General features: G+C 38.1%; 1 protein-coding gene across 1 annotated transcript; it reads left to right on the plus strand.

Annotated features, from left to right (window-relative positions):
* On the plus strand, window positions 1-8,169 carry foxa1 (forkhead box A1). The gene is made up of 2 exons (XM_084380626.1): window positions 1-182; window positions 4,127-8,169. The coding sequence occupies exons 1-2, from the start codon at window positions 117-119 to the stop codon at window positions 5,282-5,284; spliced, it is 1,224 nt and encodes a 407-aa protein (XP_084236752.1). The 5' UTR covers window positions 1-116; the 3' UTR covers window positions 5,285-8,169.
* The last annotated feature ends 2,770 nt before the right edge of the window (window positions 8,170-10,939 follow it).

The following is a 10,939-nucleotide window of genomic DNA, read 5'->3' on the forward strand; positions in this document are numbered from 1 at the left end:
CCTCTTGGCCCGGATTGGCTCGGCTCGGCTCCGGACGCTTTCACCTGGACCCGGACACGCAGAGGCAGATCGGGGACCGGACCGGGACCTGCAGGATCCGGCCGCGGGCTCCCGTCATGCTGGGCGCGGTGAAGATGGAAGGGCACGAGGCTCCGGACTGGAGCGGATACTACAGCGAGGAGGTCGGTCTGTCCGCTTTACCGCCGCTTTACACGGTCACTGAGAGGTCTGAGACCCGGGGCAGACCCGTCCGGGCCAGGCACACATAGATCCAGATCAGAGGGAGAAGTTTTCTGTAAAAAGTTCCGATGAGTTTCTGTGAGCGGCTCGAACAGTTTGTTCTGTCTGAATTTATTGAGTGAAGCTTAAAACTTTATAAAAACAACAAAGTGAAGATTAAATCTGATTAAAATCATTTCAACATCACTTCCGCTCAAAACTTCAGAATAAAGTGAAAACACAAACGTTTAATTATTGAAAGGTTTCATCAAATAATTCAAAATGATTCAGATTAGAACTTTTTCATTGTTTCATTGATCGGATAGATCCGTTTCTCTAATGTTGGATTCATGTTTGAGTGTCCACGCGAGAAGAAAATAAAATAAAAGAAAGAAACGCTGTGGAGATCAATATCTGTATTATTATCATCATTATTAATAATAATAACAATAATAATAATGATAATGGGACAGATTATTTGAGTTTATATGAAACATTATATTTTAACGCAGAGAAACTGAAAAACTGAACAAAATTAAATCAAATAAAAACCTGAAATAATCTGAAGCTCAGATGTTCTATTGACGCGACGTCTCACTGCAGGATATAATATGTTTTATTGTATTGATTTAGTTTTGATTCATCGGCTCTGAGATCAATAATCTCTGTTTAAAGCAGAGCTGCAGCAGCGCGGAGACGCGACCGAACTGCACCAAGAAAACACAGAAAATAAAAATAACCAGATGAAACATTTGCACACAGACAACATGAACTCATCATATCTTTAAAAATCGATCAGTGATCAAATATTGTGACGTTCGGTGTGTAGATTGATCAGTTCGGACCTCTGAAACAATAAAATCAAACTGTTATTTAAACGCGAGACACGCCCGCGTTTTTCTGACGTGGTGTCACTTTAAATTGTGTGTTTTTTAAACGGAGTCTTGAATGAAAATTTACGGCGGACGGACAGAATCAGTTCACTGAAACAATCAGATTGTTTTAATCACTTTTGTTATTGATCCGATGTGAGCGCACACTTTGTCTCATAATAACATCATCGATAATTAACAGCTGATTATTAACTGATGATCAGCTGATGATCAGAGTCACGAGCTCACAATAATGTTGATTATTGGATTATTTCAGAAGCCGCCGCTCGGAGTCGCGCGCGCGCACACACACACACGCGCACACACACACACACACACACACACACACACACACACACACACAAACACCCCGCTATAATATAATAAAAACACACTCTGTGTGTGTGTGTGTGTGTGTGTGTGTGTGTGTCTGAATATTGTTGTTATTGTTAAAAACACCAAACATCAGCTGAATGTTATTGATTTTAAATTAAATTGGATGTAAAATCATTTCGTGGGTTCGCAGCTGGTTGATATCAAAGAATCAGATTTAATACATATGATTCTATTGTTCTGTTATTAACGTGATAAATCATTTATATATCATATTTATAGCTTTAATGTTTTAATGCTTAATTATTAATTAAAGTCTGGAGGAAAAACCAGCAGCAGGTCGCGCGGATCAAAAAACAGAAAGACCTTTAAAAGATGAAAATATGATTTAATGTTAAAAATATTAAACTGTGGTTTAGTTTCACAGGAAGTGTTTCATTATGATGGATAAATAATGTGATTAAATTATATTTTGGTGTTTTAATAATGACGTTTTCAGACAGAAACATTTCATGTCTGACTGATGTGATCAACTTAAAGATGAATCGATCGCACATTAAATAATAAATAACTGTTGTGCAGCCGGAAGTATTAAAGACAGTAAATGTAAAATATAAAACATCAATAAAATATAAACATCAATGACAGAAGTGACGGCGGAGTCTGACGATCAGATCAAAAGATCAAAACATAAAAAAGTCTCAATAAAATTAAACTGATCAATAATTATGATGTCAGCAGATAATTAATTGGTTAAGTTATTTTTTTTATGAATTATCAGTTTAATTTAAACTGTTTTGTTTTCGTCCTTTAAAATGAATTCATGTTGAAACTGCTGAAATATTATTGATCACTCTCTGAAACTAAATATCTTGTTTTTTCTTAATCAATTAATGATGATGTAATGAGTTATAGAATTAAAGAGGATCAACTATAGATTGGTTAATGGAACAGAGTAATTTATTGATTAAGGTCTTTTCATGATTCAATGGGTTTTTTTCAATGGGAGAAAAAAAGTCAAACAAACCATCAAACATTAATTTATTTATATGTATATTATATTTATATTTATATTTATGTTTATGTTTATATATATTTTGTTGTATTTTCAGGGTTAATAAAGAGTTAATTAGTAAATTATTTAAGGAGGAAATCTCTTCATACCATCCTAAATTGACGCTTTACAAATTAAAAGATTTGGTCTCAAATTGAAGGATCTGTTTGTTATCAGACATAAATTAAGGATCAATCAACAGGGATTCAGTTTGATAATCGATCGATTGATGCAATCAGGTTCAAATGTTTCTCCGTTTGAATCAGATCAAATATAAAACCTGCCGACAGTCTGAGGCTGAATATTGATCCACAATCATGATGAAATATTGATCTGAAGGTTTGAAGTGATTCAGTCAGAAATCATAAACACGGAAATCAATCGGTCAATCATTTAATCAATAAACAGTGACTTCATCAGTTTGATAGATTACCATCAACTCTGTCTGTGCTGCTGGTCCAGGTCAGAACAAGAAACCAGAAACCAACTGGATCTTTTCATCACAGTGTGAAGCGGTCAGAGGTCCAACACGAACCTGCAGGACGAAAAATTAAACATTTAAAAAAATTATCATCAAAAGAAATAATCTGCAAAATATTTTCACCTGTTTCTGTACTGATCCGACTGGTCTGACTGGTCTTACCGCTCCTACTGATCCGACTGGTCCTACTGGTCCCACTGGTCTGACAGGAGTGAACTGGTTTCATTTTCCTCTGTGTGACGTACAACCACCCAATCATCTGTCTGGTTCTGGTCTTACTGGTTCCAGTTTAACCAGTAAAACACTAACTGGTCTTGTTCTTACAGAGTTGGTCTATTCTCGTCTTACTGGTCCCGATACTGGTCTTTCTGGGTCTGCTCTGACTGTTTTTCAGTTTCAGTTTAGTTTATTTGAAAGGGACAATGCACATTAATAAACATTGTATAAAAAAATAAAAAAATAAATAAAAAAATTTAATCTGGATCAACAGTCTTTGGTCTGGTCTAAAATCTGGTCCCAATGAGTGTTAACAGTTAGAGTCCTCCAGGACCAATACGAGTACACCAGATCAGGTATAACCGGTACTGGTCCAACTGGTTAGAATCTTCTCTTCTCTGTCACTGATTAACTGGTCTGTCTGGTTTTAGTCCAACTGGTTCTGACCAGCTCTTACCAGTCTAGTATAAACGTCTATGATCTGGTTCTGGTCTCACTGGTGGTGGACTGGTTTTGGGTGTATTTTCATCTAGTCAACCGCTCCAGAACCAGTATCACTAAGGCCAGTATGGGTATAACTAGTTCTGGTCAACTGGTTCTGCTCAGCTTTAACTGGTCTGGTCCACACACTCTGATCTGATCTGATCTAAACTGGTTCTAACTGGTTCCATCTGGTTTCACTGGCTTTGAGCTTGACCCTTAATCTAGACCTGGTTCTGATCTGGTTCCGGTCCCAGTTTAAATGGTTCTAAATTGGTCTAACTGGTTCTGGTCTCTCAGCAGATCTACACTCTGATGGCCACCAGTGGAATGGGTTCTAGTCCAGTCCATCTGGTTCTGGTTTTGTTGTAATTAGGACTGGTTTTGGTTTAACTGGTTCTGGTATAACTATTTCTGGTTCTGGCTTGACTATCTCTGTTTCTGGTCTAACAGTCTCTGGTCTCTCTGCAGATGTACTCTCCAATGGCCGGCGGTGGGATGGGATCTGGTCTTGGATCAATGACAGGATACATGTCCAGCAGCGGGACCACGTCTGGTTCCTTCAACATGTCGTACACCGGGACCGGTCTCAGCCCTGCCCCCGTGGGTGGGATGGGCAGCTCGGCTCAGGCGGCCATGTCGGGTCTGGGAGGGGGCGTGTCTTCGATGGGCGGGACTCTGAGCCCGTCCAGTATGAGCTCGGTGTCGGCCCAGCAGGCCTCGATGGGTCTAAACCCATACGGTGGCATGAGTCCCACCATGAGCCCTGGCATGGCCTACGGCAGCAGCGGACTGAACCGCGGCCGTGACAACAAGGCGTTCAGACGGAGCTACCCGCACGCCAAACCGCCCTACTCCTACATCTCGCTCATCACCATGGCGATCCAGCAGGCGCCCAGCAAGATGCTGACGTTGAGCGAGATCTACCAATGGATCATGGACCTGTTCCCGTACTACCGGCAGAACCAGCAGCGCTGGCAGAACTCCATCCGGCACTCGCTGTCGTTCAACGACTGCTTTGTCAAAGTGTCGCGCTCACCGGACAAACCAGGGAAGGGCTCGTACTGGACCCTGCACCCAGACTCCGGGAACATGTTCGAGAATGGCTGCTACCTGCGCCGCCAGAAGAGGTTCAAGTGCGAGAAAAAGATGTCGCCAAAGTCCGACAACAGGAAGGAGCAGGGGGGAGCAGGGGGAGGAGCGTCTCCTTCAGTGGACGCCATCAAGCCTCCAGGACTCCTGGACTCCTCCTCCCTGCCTTCCTCCAGCCAGGCGGCCTCGCCTCCAGGTCTGGACCTGCGGGGCGGCGTCGGCGGTGGGGCGGACCTGAAGGTCTCCGGCTCCCAGCTCCTGTCCTCTCTGTCGTTACCCCCCCACTCCATGGCACACGAGTCCCAGCTGCACCTGAAAGGAGACCCCCACTACTCCTTCAACCACCCGTTCTCCATCAATAACTTAATGTCGTCCTCTGAGCAGCAGCACAAACTGGACCTGAAGGCCTACGAGGCGCTGCAGTACTCCTCCTACAGCGCCGGGGGGGCGTCCAGCCTTGGGGGGAGGACCATGGAGTCTTTGGAGGCCTCCTACTACCAGGGGGTATACCCCAGACCACTCCTCAACACCTCGTAGTACCTACTGCACTTCCTGTTTGGACTCTCTCTCTGCATGCAGCTGTCCTGGACTTCCTGTGTGACTGTGATGAACCGGATTGTCTCTGAACTGTACTCCTGCACTGTGACCGAACCAGGACCCACAGAGACCTGAAAACACTTAAAACTGATCCAGGTCTGTGATCTCCTCTCACACACAGAGTCACAAACAAACAAAGATCAAAACCTCTTACGCCTTCCGGATCAGACCAGGACCACCAGGGTCCAATCAATCAATCAATCAATCAATCAATCAATCAATCAATCAATTAATCAATCACTCAATCTGTATTTGTATAGCACCAATTCACAACAAAGGTCGTCTCATGACACGTTCCAGTGTGAGCTGGTCCAGATCGACACAACATTTCTCCTGTGAGCAGCACTCAGTGACAGTGGTGAGAAAAAAATGCCTTTAACAGGCAGAAACCTCGAGCAGAACCGTCCATCTAACCAAGACCATCAGGGTCCAGCAGCAGGATGACGGGGTTCACACCTGCTGAATAATTTGATTAAGATGAATCAGGATGATTAAAGACATCGAGCTGAACACAGTCAGAAAACTTCCAACAGACAAATTTTTCTTTAAACTTGATGTTCTGAATGTTCTGAACGTCTTTAAACTGCGAGTTAAATCTCGGACCAGTTTCAGCTTCACTCTCCATCGGTTTCATCTGAACTGGCAGCTCTCTGATAATTCTAGGGTCTGTATCATAGGCAAGTTCTGAAGAACTGAAGAAGCCTCTTGGATGAGAATGAAACGTCTTCAACAAACTGAAACAAGTCCAGTTGCCTACGATACAGAACCTAGAGGTACCAGCACCTGGATGAACCTTCATCAACAGCTCTGATAGTTTGTCGTCTTCATTCATTGATCGACCTGACACGAGCGACACGATGAGCTGAGATCAATTCTGTCACGACGTCTCAAATAAATGATCCAAACTACACTTTAATATTTAATGACATTTAATTTTCCGCGTCTCATTTAAAGTTGAGTCAATGTGAATAAATGAAGAGTCGAGACTTCAACAATAAACACATTCATTCAATTTAATCAGAGTTACTAAATGTATTCACATGAACTCAACATGAGAGAAAAACTTCACGTTAACTGTGAATCAGAAACTGAAGTTATGGAACAGAATTACATAAATAATGAGATTATATTTAAAGTCTCTGTAGACTGAAGACGTGACGGACGGATGAGTTTCATCACACCGAGCTCAAAATGTAAAACACTTACAAAATAACTTTAGAATATTAATAATGTTAAAAAGAGGAATGAGAGAATTAATTATAAATAAATTAAAAGCTTTTCATTTAACAGAATCTGTTGACGACATCACACGACTGTTCGCTGAACAACCAACAGAAATGATTAAAATAATTTAAGTTCATAAAAGAAAAATCACTGAAACATTTTGATTGTTTTTTAATATTTAACTTTAATCAAACTAATAAAATTAATATCTGATGATAGAAAGCGTTTCCAGTTCACGTCAGACGACCCGTCAGAGGGCCGGAGCCGTGGGCTGACAAGATTTAAAGGTCAAAGGTCACCCGTGATGATGGCAATGTGGTCGTCATGGAGACAGATTAATGATAATAATTTGATCAGAAATATGAGGCTCTGAGTTTGTTTCTCCCACGACCTCGTCTGCGTCCCGCTGACCTCCTGAGGGGTCGCGACCCTCAGAGTGAGAAACCCCCACACAGATCAAAGAGCTGAGAGTTAAAGGGTCACTTCACTCAAAACACCCGCCTGTCTCCTGTCGCCTGATATCGTCTGTATCCGGGCACATTTCTGAGCAGCTCGTTTCCGTGTGTCGCTGAAAGTCGTCAATTCATATTTTCATTGATTTTTGATTCTCAGGAAACTTTTCTGCTCAACGTGTTTGTGAAAATAACGATGTCACTTTGAGATAAATATACATAAAAACTCTTTTTCATGAAGAAAACTCGTCAGCTGACATTGATTATTGATCACTTCTGTAAATGAACACTTTAAAACATAAATTTATTGATCACATTAAAACACAACAGGATCAATTTGATGTTAATTTTTGATCAGTTTTAGAAATGTGTTGAATTAAACTGGATGTTATTGATCCCGTTTGATTTTGTTACAAATTCAGTTATTGATCTCTGTCACGTTCTGACTCAGTCTGAACTTTCACTCTGAGAGTGTAGTACATGTACATGTAGTACTACATGTAGTACTACACATTCAACACTGTACTTGTACTGGTGCGGCTGTGAGCGGACTCGGAGCTGCAGATGATCCAGTTAATGACAGTTTTAGTTTGAGGAGTCGGCGTCGACGCCTGCAGACGAAACTCAGGGCAGAAATCTTTGTTTGTGTTTACTGATCATCAATCAATCACAGAAGTCTTGTTTATCAATCGGTTGTGATTGATAAACGATTTAAATGTATTAACCGGGGTAAATTTTTTTACAAATTGATCAATAATTAAGTCTAGAGGATCTTTGTTTGGTGACTCTCACTCTGTGTGTAAAAGGAGAGACCACTTCCTGTTCCCGTTGATGCGTCTGTGTATTGAAACTGTCCATCACTGATTATTGATTATTGATTATTACCATGTGCATGAATGAAGCGGGAGGTCGTCTTCTTCTTCTTCTGTGGATAAAATGTTTGATCGAGCGCTGAACTCCGGAGGAGTGAGGGAGGAGGTGAGGAGTTAGGATGTGTTGAAGGATGGATTATTGATACAGACCCCCCTGCCCCCCCAACACCACCCCGTGTTTGTTTTGTGAGCTTTCGACTGTGCTGCATGTTCTTCTTCTTCTTCTTCTTCATGTTCTTAACTTATTCTGTCATTTTCAATAAAACATAAAACCTTATTGATCTGTTGTTAATCGATTATTATTGATTGTGATCAGCTCAACACTTTATCATGTTTATAGTGATCAAGAAGTGATTGATCATCAGAAGAACGTATCTGCTCAATTTATATTCAAAGAACAACAACCTTTATTGACACGTGGAATCAAACATGTCGATCAGTGATCAATCAAAGGCTTCTCAGATGATTATAAGAATTGTTAAAGTTAATAATTGATCATTTGTTGTGTTTTATTAATAGTTACTGTCATGAAGAAAATCTGACACATGATTAATAATAAATGATCAGTAAATGTTTAGATTTCAGGTGAGTTCAGTTCAACCTCCGATCTGAACTAAAGCATGAAGCTCCATCAACTGATCAATATTATCAATATTAATAACTTTATTATCAGCTGCTAATTTCATTTTTTTACAGAAAAAAGTGATTTGAGACATTTTGTTGTCTATTTTAAGGAAACAGCTGATGAAGAACCACGTGAAAACTTCGTATCTCCAGTCTGTTGTCTATGACCTGATTGATCAGATTGATCAGATGGTCCTGCTCCAGCTCCTCTTCATCATGTCAATACATTTATTTTAATATGCGGGGAGATACGAGGTTTCCACATGATTTCAGTCATTCATAAATTAAAATATAATCAATAAAAATGATTTTATTTTTTCTCATTCAAACAAAACTAGAATCTTCTTATTTTGTGTTTTTATGAAATCATTTAAAACTTTACAGAAAGTGCTTGGCTCGTTATTTTATTATTTGCTTGTTTGTTGTTATTTTGATGTTTATTGATTGTTGACATCTGACTAATTTTCTTCTTCTGTTTCTCCTCCTCTCTGTGTTGTTGTTGTTGTTGTTTACTGTTTATTAGGTCTGGTTATTTTGTTGTTTTTATTTGGATTTATTTCATTATTGATATCTGTGATTCTGTGTTTCTGTATTTATTTCTTCTTCTTCTCTTTCTGTATTTATTTCTTCTTCTCTTTCTGTATTTATTTCTTCTCTTTCTGTATTTATTTCTTCTTCTCTTTCTGTATTTATTTCTTCTCTTTCTGTATTTTCTTCTTCTTCTCTTTCTGTATTTATTTCTTCTTCTTCTCTTTCTGTATTTTCTTCTTCTTCTCTTTCTGTATTTATTTCTTCTTCTTCTCTTTCTGTATTTTCTTCTTCTTCTCTTTCTGTATTTATTTCTTCTTCTCTTTCTGTATTTATTTCTTCTTCTTCTCTTTCTGCATTTATTTCTTCTCTCTGTATTTTCTTCTTCTTCTCTTTCTGTATTTTTTCTTCTCTTTCTGTATTTATTTCTTCTCTTTTTATTTCTTCTTCTTCTCTTTCTGTATTTATTTCTTCTTCTTCTCTTTCTGTATTTTCTTCTTCTTCTTCTCTTTCTGTATTTATTTCTTCTTCTCTTTCTGTATTTATTTCTTCTTGTCTTTCTGTATTTATTTCTTCTTCTCTTTCTGTATTTATTTCTTCTTCTTCTCTTTCTGTATTTTCTTCTTCTTCTTCTCTTTCTGTATTTTCTTCTTCTTCTTCTCTTTCTGTATTTATTTCTTCTTCTCTTTCTGTATTTATTTCTTCTTCTCTTTCTGTATTTATGTCTTCATCCTCTCTTTCTGTATTTTCTTCTTCTTCTCTTTCTGTATTTATTTCTTCTTCTTCTCTTTCTGTATTTATTTCTTCTTCTTCTTCTCTTTCTGTATTTATTTCTTCTTCTCTTTCTGTATTTATGTCTTCATCCTCTGTTTCTGTATTTTCTTCTTCTTCTTCTTCTCTTTCTGTATTTATTTCTTCTTCTCTTTCTGTATTTATGTCTTCATCCTCTGTTTCTGTATTTTCTTCTTCTTCTCTTTCTGTATTTATTTCTTCTTCTCTTTCTGTATTTATTTCTTCTTCTCTTTCTGTATTTATGTCTTCATCCTCTCTTTCTGTATTTTCTTCTTCTTCTCTTTCTGTATTTATTTCTTCTTCTCTTTCTGTATTTTCTTCTTCTTCTATTTCTGTATTTATTTCTTCTTCTCTTTCTGTATTTTCTTCTTCTCTTTCTGTATTTTTTTCTTCTTCTTCTCTTTCTGTATTTATTTCTTCTTCTTCTCTTTCTGTATTTTTTTCTTCTTCTCTTTCTGTATTTATTTCTTCTTCTTCTCTTTCTGTATTTTCTTCTTTTCTTTCTGTGTTTATATCTTCTTCTCTTTCTGTATTTTCTTCTTCTCTTTCTGTATTTATTTCTTCTTCTTCTCTTTCTGTATTTATGTCTTCTTCTCTTTCTGTATTTTCTTCTTCTTCTCTTTCTGTATTTTCTTCTTCTTCTTCTTCTCTTTCTGTATTTTCTTCTTCTTCTCTTTCTGTATTTATGTCTTCATCCTCTCTTTCTGTATTTTCTTCTTCTTCTCTTTCTGTATTTATTTCTTCTTCTCTTTCTGTATTTTCTTCTTCTTCTATTTCTGTATTTATTTCTTCTTCTCTTTCTGTATTTTCTTCTTCTCTTTCTGTATTTTTTTCTTCTTCTTCTCTTTCTGTATTTATTTCTTCTTCTTCTCTTTCTGTATTTTTTTCTTCTTCTCTTTCTGTATTTATTTCTTCTTCTTCTCTTTCTGTATTTTCTTCTTCTCTTTCTGTATTTATTTCTTCTTCTTCTCTTTCTGTATTTATGTCTTCTTCTCTTTCTGTATTTTCTTCTTCTTCTTCTCTTTCTGTATTCTCTTCTTCTTCTTCTCTTTCTGTATTTATTTCTTCTTCTTCTCTTTCTGTATTTTCTTCTTCTTCTTCTT

This window comes from Pagrus pagrus (genome assembly GCF_965226575.1).
Source record: "Pagrus pagrus genome assembly, chromosome: 18".
Lineage (NCBI taxonomy): Eukaryota > Metazoa > Chordata > Actinopteri > Spariformes > Sparidae > Pagrus > Pagrus pagrus.

Coding starts and splice junctions, on each gene's coding strand:
- foxa1 (XM_084380626.1), top strand. CDS start 117: ATGCTGGGCGCGGTGAAGATGGAAGGGCACGAGGCTCCGGACTGGAGC. Junction 183..4,126: donor GCGGATACTACAGCGAGGAG/GTCGGTCTGTCC, acceptor GTCTCTCTGCAG/ATGTACTCTCCAATGGCCGG.